General features: G+C 39.8%; 3 protein-coding genes across 4 annotated transcripts; 1 reads left to right on the top strand and 2 right to left on the bottom strand.

The window, feature by feature from the left end:
• Window positions 1-1,298: 1,298 nt before the first annotated feature.
• Window positions 1,299-6,903, bottom strand: LOC104436591 (protein LIKE COV 1-like). The gene is made up of 7 exons (XM_039310202.1): window positions 6,498-6,903; window positions 5,281-5,333; window positions 4,275-4,384; window positions 3,457-3,624; window positions 3,267-3,364; window positions 2,231-2,357; window positions 1,299-1,855 (listed from the first exon to the last, which is right to left on the bottom strand). Exons 1-7 carry the CDS (start codon window positions 6,657-6,659, stop codon window positions 1,752-1,754), a joined length of 822 nt encoding a protein of 273 aa, XP_039166136.1. The 5' UTR covers window positions 6,660-6,903; the 3' UTR covers window positions 1,299-1,751.
• A 2,305-nt stretch (window positions 6,904-9,208) lies between these two features.
• Window positions 9,209-10,096, top strand: LOC104436589 (dynein light chain LC6, flagellar outer arm). The gene is made up of 2 exons (XM_039308516.1): window positions 9,209-9,544; window positions 9,712-10,096. Exons 1-2 carry the CDS (start codon window positions 9,407-9,409, stop codon window positions 9,853-9,855), a joined length of 282 nt encoding a protein of 93 aa, XP_039164450.1. The 5' UTR covers window positions 9,209-9,406; the 3' UTR covers window positions 9,856-10,096.
• Window positions 10,097-10,950: 854 nt separating this feature from the next.
• On the bottom strand, window positions 10,951-15,388 carry LOC104436590. 2 transcript variants are annotated; one of them, XM_039308095.1, is made up of 6 exons: window positions 15,178-15,388; window positions 14,994-15,059; window positions 13,845-14,791; window positions 12,781-13,754; window positions 12,441-12,584; window positions 10,951-12,015 (listed from the first exon to the last, which is right to left on the bottom strand). In XM_039308095.1, the coding sequence occupies exons 3-5, from the start codon at window positions 14,515-14,517 to the stop codon at window positions 12,516-12,518; spliced, it is 1,716 nt and encodes a 571-aa protein (XP_039164029.1). In that variant the 5' UTR covers window positions 14,518-14,791; window positions 14,994-15,059; window positions 15,178-15,388; the 3' UTR covers window positions 10,951-12,015; window positions 12,441-12,515. The 2 variants fall into 2 exon arrangements, with proteins under 2 accessions (XP_039164029.1, XP_010047723.2); XM_010049421.3 differs by having other exon boundaries at window positions 12,781-14,791.
• Between the last annotated feature and the right edge of the window lie 6,826 nt (window positions 15,389-22,214).

Below are 22,214 nucleotides of genomic sequence, written 5' to 3'. Positions count from 1 at the left end.
GAGATAAAAATTTGACATGACATCACCAGCCATGGTGGCTCCGCTGGATAAGAGCTCCGTTGATCCTTGTCCAAATGTGAGAGATTTGAAATCCAGTAGAGGCGCTTGGTGTCTTAAGTGTGACGTCGATGTGATAGGTTCTCCGCTAGCATCACTATAGGGTTTACCCGTTGGCTATCGGCTGTATGGGGTTCCCTGGTATAAAAAAAAAAAATTGACATGACAATTCAAATTATTATTTTGGCATGCCAAACACCAACATGATAGCTCACGTTAGACACACTTAATATGATGACACACTTTGCGTAAGATTGAATCGAGCAACATTTTGAAATTTCAGGGGTTAAATTTAACCAAGAAAAAAAAAGTCAAGATCCACATTGAACAATGAAAAAGAATGATTAGAAAATACTCATGCCATTAATCCTTACTTTTAGAAAATACTCATGCCATTAGCTAGTTGAGCAAAGTATTGGCAAACTCGACTTTGAGTCAAAATCAAGAGAATCAATCTGTAAGAGACCATCAAGCTAATTTCTCAAAATTTTCCAAAATTAATTCCATTAAAGGTCATGTCAATTGCTTGAAGAATTGCAATTATCTATCGAATCCAATGGGCAAAGATATGAATTGCAAGACGAGATTTAGAAAATCTTTCAAAAGCCGATTAAAGGTACTTTCCAAGCCATACCATCTATAGTTTAAATATTTGGATTTTCTTTCTGGAAAATTTTGCTTTTTACCCCTCTTTTTAAGGTTTTGCATGGACAGTGTTTGATTTTCTAGTATGAGAAAACACGAGCAAATTATTGTCACAATTATTACGCCTCGGTTCGTTTATAAACATCAGCATTTCATATATTAATCGACACTTCATTTGTGCTTGTAGATATAGCAAGCCGAATGATCAAATTGTAAATGAAAGGTCAGTCAAAGAGAACATGGAACGACCAAATTAACCCTTTGCTTGCTGCTCATCACCACTCGATAGATTGCAACTGGTAACTGAGGCCTGGAAACCTTCTCTGTTGCAGTTGTAATGGCAGAAGCCGACCACCGGCGACAAGGGTTCACCGTCCTCACAGTGTTTTGGAGGAGGCCCCCTGCCGGTGCACTGGCTACCTCTCTGCACAACGATTGATGTGGCGGATCAGATTATTCATATACAAACAACTCCAACGCACTCGCAAAATCGACATTTGCCAAATTTCACATGGGATTAGCCCAAGCACTTGTGATTATGATCCTGTGCTGCGACCTTCTATGGAGCTGAGATGATACCCAGTTTTGACCAAGCATAAACATCAATTTGGACAAAAAACTTTATCAGCGTAGGACTCCAAGAACCGTGCAGGAACTTAGAACAAACAAGTTCACCTTTCTATCTACATTGTTGGTTATCTAAGTTAAATGAGTGCAGCAATACAGCACCACATAGTTCACTAGTATCATCCAGAGAGATCTTCCACCAAAACAAACACTAATCGCAAGCATAAACAATCAAATCGAAAACCCGAAAGAGCAATTCACCTCTACAATTATCCCTCACTATATCTCGATAGAACACTAATTCTGCACCCTAAATGGAAACCTGTGTTTTGTATGCCATCCAACTCTTGTCGCCTTGACCACGAGAAACGCCCTGAACTCTTCATATCTGAGTTGACCCCTAACAGCGCGAATCAATCGATGTGCCAAACCCAATTGGATGAGAAAGATGGCAAATTACAGAAGAAAGAAATCGTTCACAACTAGAGCTGGCTTCTGTTAGGTCTACTTCTTTCGATTGGCATAATGCGCGAGTCCAGTGTAGAGAGGATCTGAGGCATTGACATTCCTCCGGAGACAACAATTTCTGAAATTTAACAAAAAATCCAATATTAGATTTCAAAACCCATTGCCAGTATTTGTTGCGGAGAGCAGCGGTCATAGAAAAGTTGCCTTTTAAAAAATAAAAAAAAAAGATTAACCAGGCAACGTCATAAATGTAACGATTTGGTTAAAGTGCACATATTCTTCGATGAGGAAACCTCATCATCATGCTGAAGAGGGCAAAACGTTAGACGATCCAAGTATTACCTATCTAAATGTGTATTGGACATTCACTATCTCAATAAAAGCAGTTACTGAAGTACTTTCAAGGCAAGCTAAGTCAACAGAACATCTCTCAAGCAAGGCACGGAAAGGAGACTTGCTATGACAACTGGGGAAGTTATGCATGAATCCTTACCAATCCCTTCACGGACGGAGAGATTTGGTCTGATGACGTCCTTGGAATTAACGAGGAAAATATCGCCAATGTAAAGATGATTTGTGGGGACATAAACACAGCACAACTCTTCCTCCCCAGAATAATTCTGCATGAATAAGACAGCAGGCAATCGATTTGAAATACTGTACTAATTCATGAAATGGCAAGAAGATTAAATTAAAGAATTGCCTAAGCATAATATCAAAAGTAAGACCGGAAAAATTTTCCGATAGAAATACAGACAAAATGGATGAGCTTTTATTCAGGAGTCATGCAGCAAGATTCTGAACTTCTTTTGAGTCACTTGTGACGATCAAATCAAGACAAGATATGCAATGTTTCCTGTAATGATAACTTATCCCATAAAAGGAATACAGACAAAATGGATGAGCTTTTACTTTTTGCTTAATCAAAATCTTGTAGCCCATGCATTTTAACTTTTGTTTATTCTGAACCATCTGAAGCCTTTAAAATGCATAAACATCAACAAGTAGATTAACATACAATTTTTTCATAATTTCATGAAATTTAAATAACATTTTAAATTTTGACAGGAAGCAGACAAACAAGCCCTTAACAACACCGAGCCTTAAAACTCTGAGACGTCAACACAGTAGCTTGAATGTCAGAAAAGAAAAGGCCTCGAAAGTACAGTTTCAAAATGAACCTCACAATGATCAACTGAAATTGACCGAGCTAGATAATCAGAATACATCAGCATCAACCCACAACCCATTCCCTTCTCCATCCCCAAACGTAAATCACTACCAAACACCAAAAAAATAAATGTTGAAACTTAACATCATCAGTGGGCACTGTAAAGGCAAGAATTAAAGTTGGCAATACCACTAAAAAGTGATAAAATTTTTAGTCCTAAAATGCAAGATTAACATTAAGAAGAAAACCAACAGCTTACAACTTGAGCTAGTAAGCAACGACAAATGCAGAAAATTAGGTAATGCTATGCCATGTATGATGCATTGATAACTGCATGACACCAGCATCAGTTCCATACCTGCAAAACAAGGCATGAAGTGATGAATCCAAATGCATATTCACCGATTCGAGGATGCCTTATGATAGCCACCTCTTTGAATGCCTGAGTGTTTTGATCTGGAATGTGGGACAAGAGGCAGGAAAATCAATGAACACTACCTAGATCAGCTGAAATGTGAATGGCAAAAGAAATAAGCCCCAACTCAAACCTGGTGATATTGCAGCACTAATTTGCTTGGAGGCATTGTAGATGTGACGAACAAATGGCATACGTTTAATGAACCACTCTCCAAGGCTGAGGACAGATGCACCCAACCATGATGACATGAACACCCCAATGAAGAAGATGAAAGTTATGGACGTGACAAATCCAAGACCTAACAAAAAACAGATGGTTCGATTAACTGGACATGTCAAATAGGCCTCATGAACATACCTTTTATACAATCATAAAATTCTGCATTTGATCAAAGTTTAACAGATGAATCAAGGTAAATAAAATACTTTTCATTCTATGACAATGACTAAAGCATTCTAGAGCCAAACTGTTTAACCTCTGCAGATAAACTTTTATTGAAGAAGAAAAAACATAAATGTAGCTCCACGAAACTCGTTATAGAAAAAAAGCCTCTACTCAATCTTCAACATGCAGATCAATAATCATTTATGTGTCAAATGATGCCGTCATCTAAGAGCTAACATATGAACAGTCAAAAACACAGTTTATGAAAAGAAGGCTTCATGCTACAAAACTAAAGACACAAAGGGAGCATAAATGAGGAGGTAAACGAAACCAGGGTTTTGATTGAAAAGGTTCATAGTAATAACTAAAAGGCATAAGAAACAAGAAAAACCAACTCCAATACACAGACAGAATTGTTGAAAAGCACAATTAAAGAAAAAGAAAAACATGAAGTAGAGTAAACCCACATATTTTATTCATTAATAGCAACATAAAAACAAAATATACAGATATTAAACTGTTTATAGCAATAGCTGTTATGCTGAAAGAGCCAAAAAACCTCACCGAATAGATCAATCCCAAGTTGTTTATAAATTGGAGAGAAGAAGCTATCAACAAAGTGTATGAACCACCATGTCACGTAGAATGTGATTATAATTGGAAAGAGGATGACACTGCAGGATTCCAGAAAGATAAAAGAAAGCATATGATCAGATCCAAGGGTCAAAAATATTAAAATTAAAACAAAAGTGCTACTGTGAACATAGTTGGACAACATGATTATTTTAATTTTTACATCCACATTATTGTTAATAGAAGGCTCTGCATGGGCACTGTCAAGTTTGTGTTGAGAGAATTGTGCTTGCCTATGGGGTCAATACCATCATGAATTGGCAAGCATTATCCACTGATCATAGGGTATCCATGTTACAATTAATGAATGACCCGATGATTGTGCCTAACTGAGAACTCACCAAGTAGTTCAAGTTCATGAGATTTAAAAACTACACTTCCTGTATAACCTCCTTTAAGGTTAAATCATAGGGGTTGTTCTGGATGACTTATCCTCCCACAGATAATTTTACCTTTTCTCCAACTTCCATCCATGATTGAAAGGCCAATAAACACTCGACCAGTAGAAGGCAAGAAAAAAATATGTCCCCACCCAAACCCACACCCCCAAAAAAAAAAAAAAAAAAAAAACAGCTTTGTGAATATGCGTTTGATTTTGAACAAAAATTAAACATGCAAATTGTCAAAATTACCTAGTAAAGTGGGAACAGTAGGATTATACGGTTACTCTTGTTTATAAATCTTTTGCCCCAAAAAAGAGAACCATACGAATGATGACTTATGACTTTATTATACTATATTGAATAAATGCCATGACTAAAGTCAAACATCCATGCTATGGCTAAAAGCTTAAGACACCATAAACTTCACTGTATGAACTAGTGTGCAGGATACCTGACACAATTTATTCAATAGATAGGCATATTGACTTATTCAAGGAGAGATGAACAGCAAGTAGGAATGAAGGAGCTAAGATATGATTATGGAAATTACATACCATCCAGTCATAAACTTTTTCGAAGCCCAACTCCTAACAACTTTGTATAATGTCTGCATTGAGAAGATAAATTTATGTCACCATCAGATGATATTTGGAAGAAAGTACATCAAATCAACAACACAAAAAAGGAATTACACAAGGGGAAAAAAAAGTCCAAACTCTGTCAAGATTATGATGAAGTTGTACGTGCACATCACATGGAAGTATCTTTACAGTCATAAGTCCATTCATTAAGTACCATACAACATTGTCTAGTATGTTTCCGCCCCCAGGGGAACTTGCTGCATAATGAAGCTAAATTGGAAAACAATCACAAGCTCCATCGGATTAATCCAATATCTCATGTTGTCAGCTATTCAAGAACTGAGCAGGTAGTATTCCAACACCACCTCATGCAGGCAAGAAGAGGATCAGAGACTGGTGACTTTTCAGCTGTCGCCCTACATGATACTAACAGAACCTAACGAAAAATTCCCAATGAATACAAGAAGGGTAACAGTCTTAGATAAAATTCGAGCAAGGTTACCCGAACAAGTAGAACTGTAGGAATTAGATGGTAGCACAAGCACACGGTTCCATCACACTGTGTAGCTTCCGACACATAAGAGCAATTGTACAAGTGTTCATGCTACGCTCAGGCTTGGAAAAGGGATCTCCCTCACTAATAGGCTTAGAAAAACTACTAAGTTTTCAATTTCTGTTAATTGAAGAATTCCAATATGTATCATGTCCATCCACTACATCAAATTTCTGAAGGCCGCAGAATATAGAACTACATGGAAAATTGGCATGAAATCAAAATAGTGACAATAATTTTGCCTAGCAAAGACTCCCCAAATCTCACAGCAATTCTTACTTTCGCCAACCATATGGCATCAAAATCATCCAAAAACCAAGCTCAAAACCGAAGAAAACTAGCCACACAGATCATCCAGATCATCCAGGAAAAACTATGAATAACGAATTTAACCTAGCTACACAGATCATCCAGGAAAAACTATGAAAGCACGTCAAACAAGAACCCAAAGCATCAAATACAAGCTCCAATAGACAGCACAAAGCAACAAAACCAGATTCTCAAAACACCCATCTTTTCAAAGCCCCACCAAGCTCACAACTTTCCCCTCAATTCCCTCTAATCTTCGCACCAAATCAAACCACTGGGACTCACAAAACTACCCGCGAACGAATCAATCGGGCAGAAACCATCGCACCTCGCGGCCCGTCTGGTGCAGAGACGAAGACGAAGGAGAGGGCTTGGCGGAGGACGACGACGACTCGCCGCCCCCGGCATCGGCCACCGGGATGAGCAGCTCCCGATCTCTCTCCCCCCTCTCCCGGCTCCCCATCGCCATCGGCGATTTCTCGTCGCCCATCACTCGCAGCTCCAGAGCAACCCCGTCTCGAAACCACAGAAACCACCCACGGATGAGCCAAAAACCGAGCGACCCAACACGGCCGACAGGACCAAGAAGGAGATTTTCAAGAATTTGAAGTCCACGAATCAGAAAGACGCGAGCTTTTTCCCTTCTCTCTCTCTCCTTTCTCTGTTTGTTTTGGGGAGTTGCTCTGTTTCTCGATATTGGGTTTTTCTTCTTTATTGTGCATTTTCTCAGCTCGAATGTGGGGGTTGAGTGGCCAGTAAGAATAATGCATAATAAAAAATATAAAATTTGGGAGGGGTTTGGGGAGTTTGCATGTGAAGACTTCGAGATAATCGGGTCCCCTTGCCGCTATTCGTGGGACGGAACATCCAAAGTTTCGGGTTTTCGCATGGGCCTTCGTTCGGAAATTTTAATGATTTCATCAGTTAATTATGTTTTAGGGGGTGTTCAGGGGGCATATACTTTGCTGTCAGGAGGGGGAGTCGTTGAGCTGTTGCCAATCGAACGTCGCCAGCTAATCGGGTCCCCCCTTTGTTTCGACCTAATGATCTCCCAATTAGCAAGAGTTGCTATGTTGGATTTGGACTCGGACGCTTAATTCGAGATGGCGTTCAAGATCGATTGGCGGGTTCTTGTTCTGGTCGTGCCGTTGCCGATCTTGTGTTCGCACCACGGTCATGGCTCGTGAGGATATAATATGGAAAATAGAGAAAGGTTTAGGTCAAAGTTCTTCGTATATCCTGCTCCGCGTTGAGCCGACTTCAGAAAATCCTCTCCCTGTCTCTATCTGGACCTTGGCATTCGTTGATTGTGTGCCGACGTAAGGTTGGGACCGAGTCAGGAATGTGAATTTGCAGAGGACGAAAAGCCGGCCGGCCGCAGGGGACTAGGCCCGTGGTTGTTCCAAATGGGTAGGCCCTAGAAGAGCTCTCGTTTCGGGCATGTTGGTCGGGAAATCCTTCCTGAGTGGACCTGGGCAAGAGTGTTTCTTAGCCCAATGCCTAACCAAACCCATCATCGTTTTCGTTCCCTTTCCATTGAAGAATCTGCTCATCCGTCTCATCATCCCAGAATCTGCACTAGGCCTTGAAGTCTTCCTTTCAGCAAATCGCGGTAGACAACACAGGCATGTGTCACGGCCCGAAAGTGATCGGCCCGTGACACATGCATATCGGCACCCGCATTACTCTTTAGCTCCTCGCTTGAAGGATTAAGATGCATCCTTAGATCAGACCCGGTCATTGCACGGGAGGCCTGATGGGCCTGCCGTGGATCGGTCGACTCGATGGATGAAATGGGTGGATTCGGGCAGGCAACGACCCTTTCGGCTCGGGACAGGCGCAGATCGAACAAGAACCTTTGGGCCTGTTGATGGTCTGTGGCTTAGATGCTCGGCTTGGAAGGAAAATCCAGTGTCCACTCGGAGATTTCCAAAAGGGCGAAAGGCACAACTCATCTTGAATTTGTAAATCTAGAGGGGGGGCCCGGGATCCGGTTTTCCAAAGATTTCGTAAAGCGAAAAGCCAAATGATCAGTCCAAGGTTTTCTCTCGGGTCCTCGACGGCGTGGTGTTGGTGACCGCTAATTGAACTGGCGCCACACACCTGGTGCTATCGGACAGGCCGTCCCGTCCCTCTTAACCAAACCGAACCCAACCGTCTCTCTCTCTCTCTCACACGTACGATTGCTCCATTTGCTGAGTCGTAAATATCAGGTTGGGTTGGTTGATTTCCTTGAGGAGAAAAAGATAAGTTGGGACATGTGGAGTCTCAAACCCCGGAGGGCTGTATAGCTCAATCATTGGACATAGAAACGTGTTTGTCGCCCATACAGTTGCTGGCATAATTGAGAAGTTGGGTCCGGTCCGAAGTCACCCTCAGGCTTTAACTCGGTATAGCCATCGTCATGTTCTGAGGAAGAGGATTTCTAGGATACGTCATTGCCGCTTGGCCAGGAAAGAGGGGGTTGAGCTTTTTGGGAGGCAAAGGGACTTAGAAAAAGAAGAAAATAACAAGAAAAGGAGAAGAATGGTATTATTAGCTACTTTGATCTCCACTATCCTACATCTGATGTAAACCATCTTTAATTTGATTGTCTAAGTTCACATTAAGTATCAACCTGATGATATGAAACAGCTAATGATGTGGCAATTAAAATAAGGAATAAGAAAAAGCAAAAACTAAATGATTATCTAAGAGTATCTTTAAGATAGAGAAATTATTCTAGTGACCAAGCGCCATATGTCTTGTTGTTATCCGATGATAATTTATGCTTAGCATAAAGATAAGCAAATATTATGTCAAGATACTATATGTACAAGCGATGAGTCGACCCAAATTGAAATTCAGCAGCGAGAACAAGATTGACTGCGAAAACAAATGACCAAATCCCAAAATTTATTTGACGTTTGAGATTCATAAACTTCAGAGGGACGTTCCGTTGAAGGGGGGATTAAACTATCAAAACAGGCGTGTGAACACTAGTAATGGCAGAAAGCGAGAGAAATGTCTACGGGTGGGAAAGAGATTGGAAGATGCATAATCGGACAAAAGCGAAGTGCACCTCCCAAAAGTCTGAAGCTCTGAACAGATCCCCGTCATCCACGCTATTATAAATCAGTCTTCTCGAGTTCTTATCCCAACCCATGACAAAAACGAAACTTCTGGTCACTACAGAAAAATCACCAAAACCTTTGAGATTCTATACAGAGAGAGAGAGAGAGAGAGAGGGAGAGAGAGATGTTGGAAGGTAAAGGAATGGTGAAGGAGACAGACATGCCGGAGAAGATGCAGAGCAAAGCCCTGGCTGCTGCTTCTCAAGCACTTGATCTCTTCGATGTCTCGGACTGCGTCTCTCTAGCTTCACATATCAAGAAGGTCACTTGCAGAAAACCCACCAGAAAAATCAGCTTCTTCTTCTTCTTCTTCTTCTTCCATCTGTTTTTTTTTTTTTTTTTTTTTTTTTTTTTGTTCATTTTATGAAAGATGATTTTGGGTCTCATGTTCACTTTTTTTTCTTTTCCTGGGTTCGAATTTGATAGCAGGAGTTTGACAGGGAATACGGAAGTGGATGGCAATGTGTGGTGGGCTCAAACTTTGGGTGTTACTTCTCTCACAAGCAGGGGTCTTTCATTTACTTTTCCTTGGAGAAGCTCAATTTTCTCATCTTCAAAGGAGTCGCTTCTTAGAGAGAGAGAGAGAGAGAGATGCCATGGCCTATGGATCTGGAGAGTTATGCAGATTTCCTAGTTTAGAGATTCATGATGATGAGGCTTTTTGAGTATATATATCAGATGGTAATGGTAATAGACTTGCAGTTGTAATTTATTCTTGACCTACTTTTGCTCACAGATGCTCTGCTTCAGAAGGTATTGTAGGGCTGTAGCTACAGATGTTTATATCATAGTTCTACTGCGGTATTGAGGATCAGAGGGTTGTGCACAAGCTCGAATGAAAACAACATATTCCGGACCTAATCGGACCTTAATCACGGGTCGGACGGCTGAATGGATGGTGAGCAAGAGAGATAACTCCTTTGGTCCAGTGAACGCAGTGTGATCCACCTAGGCCGGCGTCGGAATGCACATAATTTGTTGCGCAAAACTTTCTCTAATTAGGTTCTTCATGTCATAAGAAATTTGGACGAAATAGACCAACCATTTCGACCATGCCTTGTTAGTTAATCATCAGATCCAAGTAATACTCCTGTGGATTAAACAACAATGAATATGCAGGGAAAACACATTTCACTATTGGCCACCCTTACAAGAAAGTTTAGTATCATATTCATGGAAGAATTTTCTTCTTCCTCAGTAGTGAAGTCAATATCGAACATTATTAATTGGTTCTATTAGATTGGGCTTACGTAATGAATATATATAGTGCTAATACAAATCCGCCACATCATCCTTTATAATTGGTTAATTGTTGATCATGATAATCTCAAGGATGAAAAGCATCATCATTCTCATACTTGATTAATCCCACTTGATTAATCCCTTTTCTTATACCATCAAGATAGTCCCTTTCTAGAGCAAAACTTTCCTAGGGATAGGGCAATTTGCAAGTGAAACGTGGAGAAGCTATCCTTACCTAATTCATCGAGACCAGCAAAACCATAACAGAAGACCCTGTGGAACTCAATGGAACTAAAGTTCAAGGCTTTCATTTACAACTTTGTGCCCAAAAATCCATCCTAGCTAGTCTTTTAGTCCCAGATCAGTCATGCAACAGATGAGAGAGAGAGGGAGGGAGGGAGGGAGGGGGAGGGAGGGAGAGAGTGCTTGAGCAAACTTTGACTTGATAGAATTTCTTTGAGGTATCAGATAGCATCCATATAAAAGTCACCTGGACGAGAAACCCAAAAAGAACAATCCTCGCATGTTTTTGCTATCCCATGGTGGGCTAAATCCTAAACGGTTAGCTTCGCGTATACATGACTCTTCTTTAGACTGTCTTGTTTCTTTTTCCCTCCGTTTTTACAATTACATTTGCATACAAGGATATATGACTGAGGGCGGAGGACTCCGAATCCTCTCAGCACACGTCTAGATATCCTCGTCCTTCCTTTGTTTTTTTGGTTTCGAAAGACCAAACTTACTCGAGTTCAGCATCATTGTAGAATTGAAGATCAAGCTCTCAGGAAGCTTCACGAGAGAAAATAGTCTAGAGGAAAGGAATGAAACCGACCTATCAAATTTTCACTCACAACGGAAATTGCTGAGTTCTGCAATCGCTTCCTCAATTAACCAACTGAAAAGAACCTTTTCGATGTCGTCAACAACCTGTTCAGCATCATGCAACGAGTATCCGTTCCTCCATCCTGATTCCCATGTTCCGTTTGCCATGCCTTTGCTCCATATATCTTTCCTCAACACTGCATAGAGGCCATCCACGGAAAGTTCAGCACAGGCAAACTCGCAATAGTCGTTCAGATCATCAATTCCATCACAAATCTCTTCCAACAGCTTGTCCATAGAGATGCAAATCCTGGACGACCCTTGAAGAGTTATTAAGAGAAAACAAGACTTTTGGCAAGCCTGAAGGGCTTTTGCGGTCTATGAGTTCTTTTGCAAAATCCAAATAGAGTCTCTCATTAGCCAATCCAGAATAGGACATTTCAAAGCCCTCAAGGACTATTGGGCATGGCGCAAATTCAAAGAGCTCCTGCGCACGGGCAACAAATGACGGGTCATTCAATAGGATAGCTTTCGCATAGCATCTTCTTTTATAGCTCTCCTCATGTTCACTCCGCAGGATGTGATCACAGGCTTTTGCAGCTGAACTACCGTCTCTTTCATATTGGAGGATTGGAAGCGTACTAATAGTCTGGCCATGGCTGAAAACCTCTGCATTGAGAGTGAGAGCAAGCATAAGCGACGTCATTATGTAAACGAGGGTTCATTTATAGGTTATCATTGAGCAATCTGAATCTAAGAAGGTACAAACCCAACTTCACAGAGATAATACTAGCTGAGCTGAAATACAAAAACCATGATGCATATATTTCCACGTCCAATCTTTGATTTAAAAAAGGAAAAAACAAGTGAACCAGATTACCTTACATTATTATCAACCCCAAAGATCTCTTTATCAAAATTGTCAAGATTTGGAAGGAAAACATAATAAACAATAATTCGGCCCACACAAAGTATTAGACAGAGGTCTTGAACGATATTTGTTTCTTCAACCATACAGTACTGGGAAATCACCGCATTCAGAAAACTCAACGCGCTCTTCAACAAAACAGAAGACAGCATAAAGATGTTTCTACCTCCAGTCTCCAAATCTAAGGCATTTTCATTCTCCACGATAGTTTGTTGATCCACATGAGTAGAGAGAGCCTCAATCAGAACAGAGTGCATTTCACTACTAAGATCAGTCTTCCCCCATGGTATTTACATTCTCTGTCATTCATCTGCATAAATAAGAGCATGTGAAATTACATAATCAACTAAGCTTGAGCGTCTATTATGCCTATCATATGAGTTCAGCCTGGTAATCTCCCTCGATATGAGGACCAAACAGTCATACAATCATACAACCAAGATTACTTATTCTGAAAAGCCTAGTGAGCTATGAAGCTGTTTGAACAATAATAAAATGCAAGCTACCTTGGATGTTCTGAGTTCTTTCTTCTCCCTCGCTGGCTTTTCCTTCATCCTACGAGTCTGAACCCTTTTAAGATCATCCCGGTTACAAGGCATGACACAGGTAACAGGTTTTGATTTGGTCTTCAAGTTAGCACCGTGTTGAGGAGATTTATTCTTCTTTCTGTTTACTTCAGTTGCAGGATTCACAAGCTTTCCACTGGTGACCTTGGTAGTATCCTGAGACTCTGGACTACTTCTAGACTTTAAAACCTCCTTCTTCCTGGCCTTTTCATCTTCACTGGATCTCCTGCCAACGGCCTCTTTTTTAAGTGGTTTCGTGCTTGCAGGGGCAGGTAGTTTTGTTTTCTTTGAACTTTTTCCTAAAATTTTTTCCTTGGTTGGTTTTTTATCGTCCTCCTTGAATTTCTTTTCTCCACCTTGCTGAGTAGGCCTAGCGACTGAAGTGTCCTCCTCTTCTTTTGCAGTTTTTGTCTTTTCACAATTTCGAGCCCCTCCTTTAGGATCCATTGGTTTTGAAGCATATTCTTCTTTCGATGTCATTGTCTTCAATATCGATCGTCGGTTCAAGATTCCGTCTCTCTGTGAAAGGTGCTCCTTTGCTTCTGAGTTCGGTAAGCTGATAGGCTTTATGAGCACGATAGGAGGAACATCAATTACAGGCCGCTCCTCAGAATCACATTCATTGAAAAGCTGTGAAAGAGGTTTCATCTTTTTAGAAGAATTGCTTCTCAAGAGCCCTTGAAGTTGCATGGTATCAACTATTTCTCTGAGCGTCCTATGTGCCATATCAACGTTTTCAACTTTATTCTCAGGCTTCTTCGTCTTCGGAATAACTACATCTAAAATAGGCTTCTCCCGAAGAGGGGACTTCTGGGGCTCCAACCTTTTCCTCGGAGGGCTGTGGGCTAATTTGAAAGAAAACTCTTCCAGACCCATGAGCTTGGCAACGACACTCGGGGATTTCCCCTTTTCCCCTGACGTCACAGATGGAAATGAGGAATTAGCGAAATCAAGATTATCATTGTGAACTGTCGAAGAATGGCTCGAGCTAGTAGAGGGCATACTAGAAACCGAATCAGTGTTTTGTCGATGAAAATAATCTTCCCCTCCATACACAGGGCTCGGCAGCAGCAGATTTTGCCTAGCAAAGCTCTCTCTTATCACTTTCCTGAGCTCTTCAATATTCTTTTCTGAAGATCCATCACCCAAGGGCTGTCGCTTACGATCTTCAGATAGGTTGGACTTCATTTTCCCAAATCCCATTTCATCTCCTCGTACACCCTCGGACTTCTCTTGCTTTTGCTTCAACCGAGCAGCATATTTTGTAGCCACTTGCAATTTTCCCAACATCACCAGAGACTCCTGCAGATCAAGAGCTCCTTTCAACAAGTCTTTTGCAATGTTATCTTTGTACTGCCCATCAAAGTTTAGCCCCTTTGACCATGTTTCTATCACCTTATTCAGCTTCTGAGCTCCCTTGGACACCTCCACCAGCTGAAAGGAGGTTGGTCCTCCAAATTCTTCTGCAGTCTGTCCCATGACCAGTTCTTCCCTCTCTGTCTTGTGTGCCGAGGACTTATTCGACTGTTTTATTATGCTTCGCCTTTCGATACTCTGCTCCATCTTGTGAGAACTGGTCTTGGATCTTCTGATCGTCCCACATTCTACAACTCCCGTAGGATCATCGCATGTGACAAAGGACCTATACCCAATTGATCTCCGACTGTCTTGAGGCATATTCTAAGGAACAAAGTGACAAAAACAGATTTAAGGCTCAAAACTAATAATAAAACCGGAAGATCTTAAGATCCCTGCCCATAATGTGTCAAAAATTGGCCACAACAGACAAAGCTGAGAGTTGCTTCCTCTTGTCTGGTATCACAAACGTTCAGAAACCTATCTCTTGAGTCTTAAGCTGTCATCACAATATTTTACACAGTTTCTCGAGCATTAACATGTCCTTCAGGAACTCTCAGCGATGAGCTACACAACCGATGTCTGCCTTCAGTATCTGATAATCAAATTCAAGAAATTCAGTTTTCATCAAGATTGACCCCTTGAAGCAGAGAAGAGAGAGAGAGAGAGAGTCGAAAAGACTGAAGTGGAATGCCCAGAAGAAAATCTAGTGACAGTGTGAAGAACTGAACATTTAGCACTCAAATAACAAAATGGAAGCAAGAAGATCATTTTTTTAAGAAGAACCTGCATAGTACCTTAACCTTCTTTGAATGCCCTTCCTCAGAAGCTGATCAAACCAACTTTTCTCTCTCCTTTAGCATCTGTACGAATCACACTCGACCAATTCACAAGCATGACAAACCAGAAACATGAAGAACCCAAGTGAACAGAAAAACTGCTTGTAAAGCCAATGTTGGTGGGTGTCAAAGAACTTCGTACCAGCACAAGAGTAGAGAGAGTCTCAGATCCAATCCAGAGGGCAGAAGACGATGGAGAAGGAGGAGAGCACAGAGTCGGTGCATTGACTCCAAGAGGTGAGAACCCACGCGAGTTTTTTCAAGGTGGGAAGGAGAGAAAGAGTACAGATTTGGTGATCTTTGTTTAATGGTGCATTATTTAATTAGCAAATCTGAAACGAGATTTGCCTCAGATCACTACTGTTTTGAGGTCAATTGGGCGCATTTGATTCTTGTCGTACGCTTGTTTCAGAGCAACCAACCAAGCAAACCAGCTCCATATATTGTCAAAAGAAAAGAAATTTTGCCATGGGATCGTCTCCACTTTGCATGACCACACCACAGTTTATCATATAATATCAACCACACAAAAAGATAGAAAATAAAATAATCATTGTGCACCGTGCGCTCATGGCAGCCTAGCTGCTTGCGCAAGTCATGGACATTATTTCTCTCTCTCTCTCTCTATTCTTCTTTTTTTTTTCTATTTTAATATTCATTTTTGCAATGCCTCCCTCATAAATTAATTGTTTTAATTTTTCAATGTTATTCTTCTCTGATCCAGTGAAAAGAATATTTGCACTATTTATATCATAAATTCCTTCAAAGTCCTTAATTGTGAACTACTCAAGGCTTAAAATATTATTTTTTCAGAGAAACTATAGTCCTTTTAGTCTTCCGGAAATTGTTTCAAGATTTTGCCAATAATTGGTAATTCGATAGCCGAAATGGATTGGAAATGAACCCGTTTTGTGCAATGGCAATTATAATATTTAATTAGAAAGCAAATAAAATTGTTTTGATTTACTTAGAGAGTAATAAATTGTTCGCCAATGGTGGCCTCACCCTTAAATGCTGTCACAGGATTCTTGCATTTGATCCAAGCTGACCTTGTAATTGTACCTTTGTGGTGCTTCCAATTAATGGTACTCAATACCCAAAAAGTGATTTTTTTCTAATCTTTTTTAATTTACCTCTTGTCTTATCTAATATCCGGTTGTTAGTGCTGGTTAATTGCGAGGTCTAAAAATCTGAGTCTTGGGACAAAATTGCTGCAGCTTACCCGTTCGTTCAGAGCCTGAGCCCCACGATAACCCTGACACAATAATTTAACAATTATTATTCGTAGAAAAGGACAAACTTAATGTTCAGCTTGGTATAGCTCAATAATTATATTCAGGCAGGCTTATTATATAATAAGTTCCCTATGGTCTGCCTATAAATAATAATAATAATAATAATAATAATAATCAAGAGGCAGGATATTGCGTAATCTAGGCTCCACTGTTCACAAATATATGTAACACATGGGACCTAGGCAGAGTCACGGATTTGTCACTAGTGTCTAGTAATGACAATTAGAAAAGCCAACACACAAGTGTGTGCGGACCAATAGGTTATGTACGAGAGAGAGGAGAGAAAAGGAATTATTTGCAACTATTCATATAAAAAAAAGGTTATCACATGATAAATTCAGCCGCGGATAAATTGATTATTTTTGTGTTATTAGCACAAGAGAAATTAAAGAGATAGCAAATAATTAAAAAATCTTTTTTGGCTGAAGAAAAAAATATTAATTCTCATAAAATCATTGAACGTTGATTGAGATCGGGATATTATAAATGTGATAACTTTTCGTGTGATGCTTATTAGAGTGACGTGACTTTTTAAAAACATTCATTTAAGTACCCATAACTTTTTAGAAAAACGATACATTCAAGTAAAATCACGACAGTGAAGTGATAAATCGAAAAGTTACAATACTTATAAGCATCATGTGAAAGTTATGTCCCTACGTGATCCTTTTCTTTTCAAAATTGACCATCAAGCGATTGTGAGATGTATCGCATTGGTGGCAAAATGGAAGAAAAGCGAGAGATGATATGAATTGGGAATGTTAGTTAGGAAAAGCAACTGCTCCTTTTATAGGAAAAGCAACTGCTCCTTTTATATGATGCCAATGTATTCCTGGTTAAACCTTTTGCAGTTTCTTCAAGCAATGTCTTGCAAGTTGGTCATGTAAGTCATTGTTTGCTTTTGGCTAGACAAGTTGGTATTCATTTTGAAGACTCTCACTGACAATCAGCCCTTGGGTTTCCACAAGGCCTTGTGAACATTTTGACCAATACTATTTTCCAAAATTCCGACCTTATAGTACAACCAAATTAAACAATTCACATTCAAATCCACATCACTGTAGTGCCCCCTCACAGTCTTCAAAATTGCCCAACTACCCACAATTAAAGAGGTGGAATTTGGGGGCGAGCCCTTCATTCAAAGTGCTATGAAGAGATGAAGTTGACATGTTGAAGACTCTACCCACTAGGAACTCAATTTTACCAGATGTACTTCATTTTTTTTTTTAAATTTAAACGGGAATTACTTTTGTGGTAATGTAATAAAGGCACGACATGGGCATATGATGATGTCTGGCCATAGAAGTTCTTTCCTCCTTCAAATTTCAAAATTCCCTGCAGGATTTATGTCAGGTGGGTCTTCAATCCAAACTCTGGGCAGTGGCATAAATGCAATCCTCCCCACTCCCTCTCTCTTCTCACTGTAATATTTGGTAAGCAATAACTGTCACTGGATTTGCTCAGAGTCCTTGGAGAGAAGGACGGTGGAGCTGGAAATGTGAAAGCATGAAGAGGTTTTGCTGGATATGGTAATTGGCAAAGTTAGGTGTTGATTCCAACCAACTTACTAAATGGGGAAACGGTGGGTGTGATACATGCAAGTGCAAATGCCAAATTGCAAACCAAATCTTTCTTAGCACTCCTCTTTTTCTATATGATTTTTGTTAATAATGAAAATCATGAACAATAAAGATAAGCTATTAATTAATAACTTTTATAAGCGACATCAAAGTGTCCACCAAAAAATCCTAATTCGTACCATGAAAGGTGAAATTCAATGGTTTTACCGATGGATTCTTTCCTCTCTTTTTCTTTTTTTTTGGTTAGTAATGGGATGAAGATTCTGGCTTGATATGTTGTCCTTCTTTTGTCGTTAACAAAATTAACTTTTGGAGCAATGATAAAAATAGTTCATAACTTTAACTTAACGTATAATGTCGTTCCTAAATTTTAATTTGTTTATTATGATCATTGAGCTACTGGTGAATGTGCAATATAGTCTTTCCATTTGCTCAAACAACAGACCATGCATCATTTGATAATGTGGATAATTATATGATGAATTGGAATTTTAAAATAATGAGTCAACATGTCTATTTCTTTTTTATTCATCTACTTTACAAAGGGAAAAAAATGAGGGAGTTGGCACATCCATCATTATTAGATGACTTTTACTATTATATCCTAATTTGAGATGAATATCTTACTTGGATAATTTATTGATATCATGAAAAATCCAAGTTAATACACCTACGACAAATTTATCCCTAACTAATTTTTTGCCATAAAAAATGCCAAATTGATATATTTGTGACAAATTTATTCCAAATTAATTTTTTGACTTCTAAAAACCCCAAACCAGTATATTTTATTTTATCTAAATCCAGATCCAACCCTTCTTTCATATCACCATGTTGATCCACTAAACTCGAATTAAAGCAAGTATCTTTTTAGAAATGAGAGGGGCTTTTACATGCACAGGTGGTATATTTTATTCTATTTTCCTTTTTCTCTTTAAATTAATATTATGAAAAACTCTAAAATGATACACTTGTAATAAATTTACGTGAGCTCAAATGAACTTTGAGGACAAATTTATAGAAGGTTTCTCGAAGGCAGTTTTAAGGAAGGGCTGAGGCTTGACCTTAAGTTGTTTATTTTGTAGCTCAAATGAACTTTTCTCAGGTGGCTTCGAAAGCCACTCCCTCGCTTTCTCTGTCTCCCCCTCTGTTTCTTTTTCTCTGTTATAATATCCATTGACTCTATTGCAAAAATGCAAGTGAATATGAAATTAGTTATACTTCCAATAATAATAATGACGACGACGATAACGATAGTAAAGGTCATGTATCAAAACCAAAGTTTAATCAATTTCATATGATATTGCACTATGTGAGTGGGGCATTATATGGAAGGAGATGTGGGACTCCTGTCTGTTGGAGTGAAGTAGGTGAAAGGAAATTGACAGGACTGGTGGTACAAGTTACATTCTGAACCGCTGACATCGATGTTATCGAGAGAAAGGCTTAGAACGGCTCGAGTAGACGAAAGGTTACGCGATAGACGTAGGAGGCCTTTGGAATTTAGTGTAGGAGATCATGTATTCCTTAAGGTATCTCCAATGAAAGGAATATCTCGATTCGGGATGAAGGGTAAGCTAAAACCTAGGTTTGTCGGACCTTTTGAGATACTTGAGAAAATAGGTGACGTGGCTTATCGTTTAGCGTTACCTCCTAAGTTAGGAAATCTGCACGATGTGTTTCATGTATCGATGTTGAGGAAGTACCAGCCGGATCCTGGTCACATACTCGATCATGAAGCCATCAAAATGGATGAGAAAGTGAGGTATATTGAAAAGCACATGTGCGAGATATTAGATCGAAAGGAGCAAATTCTTAGGACTAAAAGATCCCATTGGTTAAGGTGTTATGGCGACATCATGACGTGGAGGAAGCCACATGGGAAAGTGAGGGTCAGATAAAGGAAAAGTATCCCTATTTATTTCAAGAAGGCGCGAGTAGTGCTTGAATTTCGAGGACGAAATTCTCTAAGGAGGGGAGAATTGTGGCATCCCGAAAATTCAAAGCCAAGCCTTAAGGTGTGTTCAATGTCTTTAATTAGGTGATAGAATTTTATGGCTTATGCTTTAGCCAATTTGTCCTTTAATTTGATGAATTTTGCTTGTATTGTGGAAATTTAAATTTAAATGCTTGGCCATATGATTTAAATTTCAATGATTAAAATATTCCAAGACTTTGGCCAAGATGGAAATTGGAATTCAAAAATATTATAGAAGAATTTTTTTTTTTTTTAAAAAAAAGGGATAAAATTCGAAATGGGCCTTGGGCCCATTAGCCTAAAGCTTGGTGGGCCAAGCTAGTCGGCCCATTGGGCCCAAGAGGTGGCTGTCGACCAGCCCAAGGAAGAGTGGCCGGTTGGGCCAAAGCCCAAGCCCAATTGAAATTCAAAATTTAAAAGCCCAAATGACAAGTGGCAAAGATGATGGGCATGCATTGGTTAATTGGAGAGGCAAGGTAATCATGAGCTTTTGGGGAAATAAAAGGGGGTTAGGAGAGAGAGTGGCCGGCTCTTCTTTGCTTCATTTTGGCCGAGAAAGGTGAGAGAGAGAGAGTGTGTTCGAGAAAGGGAGAGACCGAGAGGGAAAGGAGGAGCGGCCGAGAGAGAGGAGGAGGTGTGTCCGCCGTTCGTCCGCCGTCCGACCACCGTACGCCGCCGTGTGTTGCTGTGTGTTCATCTTGGAGGCAAGTGGGGTCCTTAACTTCTCTTGCATGTCTGTTTTGTTGGTTGCATGTTCGGTTTTAGGCGTGGTTTGGGCGAAGAACCGAGGTAAGGGTTGAATGTGTTCAAGGTAAGGGATTGTTTTCGTTCGGTTTGTGGTAGTCAGTACCTTATTCGAGCTTTCATGTGGGTTTGGAGTTAGATTTTGGCTTCGGTGTCTTCATGAAAGTTGAATCTAATGTCTTGTACTATGACATACTAAAAATTCGTAGAAAACGATGGAGATTTGAGGGGTCAAAAGTTCTATTATACGGAGACTTAGATCTACGAAATTTTCACTGACCTCTTGTCAATTTCTTGTTTGCATGTTGATTTTTGTTGGAGATCTCACTTTGTTGTCTTCTTGAAAGTTGTAGGAAACACCCTAAGCTACAACATACTCAAATTTGAAGCAAAAATAACAAGTATAACTTGGTGAATCGGTTAGATTTTGGAGATGGTTGATTCTGGTGAGGTGTACCGAGACACCCGAGACTTCATGGGTTAAAATGGTGACCATAACCTGGTTATTTGACCTAGATCCCTTCATGAAAATTGTAAAGGACATATTTTTACATAACATACTTAAATTTCAGAAGGAACTAAAGAGATTTGATGGGTGAAATCTAAGAAATACGGAGGAGTGTGTTCTGGACGTCGCGGTAGAGATTCCAGAAGCTTCGTAGGGCTATAGAAATTAATCTAAAAATAATTTGGCTTAATGTTCTTAATGAAAAAGGTACGAAAATGTGTTGGATATCACCCTGTAAAGTTTCGTAATTTTTGAAGACCGAATGGGTATTTTAATTTAATTTATTCGGAAACTGTGCAGTGGGTTTAAATCCGAGAATTTTAGGATGTTTTTGGAGGAAATTGTGAAATTGTGAAAAATACGACTTGGCCACGAATTTTATATAAAATTGTAATCCTATAAATGATTATTGAATATTATGATTTTGGGAAAATCATAAATATTAAATATTTATTTATGAAAATAAATAAATATAATAAAATAATAAAATAATGAAATAATAAAATAAAATAGATTTTTATTTGGCCATGGATTCAATTCCATTTGTGTGGCACTTGTGTGATGAGGTCTTTGTACATGCATTAAGTTGAAATACTTATGTGATTAAGCTATGACATGTGCATGATATGTGAATTGAAATGCAAGTGTGATATGTTTGATGCCATGCCAGATTTCCATGTTAAATTGAGATAAAAGATAAATGTGGATGAGAATGAGGTTGTGGTGGAGGATGTTGTCTGGTGGCCTGGTGGCGTAATTCCAGAGATTCCCTGGGAGTTTCAAGATGCCCGGAATGTGGGGGGCCGGAAGCCCCGTCGGAGGTTTCGCCCGAAGGGAGTGACTCGCGATGCCGGGATTGGGGTGCGAGATCCCCGGCTAGAAGGGTAAAGGCCGGAAGCCACGTCGGAGGTTTCTGCCGAAGGGAATGCCTCGTGATGCTAGTTGAGATGCGAGATGCCCGGAATGTGGGGGCGGAAGCCCACGGTGACCATGAGATGGGTGGAATCTTTGGGATCCTGTCGGAGGTTTCGCCCGAAGGGATGGTGATGATGGTGAATTTGATGATTTGAGAAA

The sequence above is a fragment of the Eucalyptus grandis genome, chromosome 3 (assembly GCF_016545825.1).
Source record: "Eucalyptus grandis isolate ANBG69807.140 chromosome 3, ASM1654582v1, whole genome shotgun sequence".
NCBI lineage: Eukaryota > Viridiplantae > Streptophyta > Magnoliopsida > Myrtales > Myrtaceae > Eucalyptus > Eucalyptus grandis.
The sequence above is the reverse complement of the archived record's forward strand: the minus strand, read 5'-3'. Positions and strand labels throughout refer to the sequence as shown.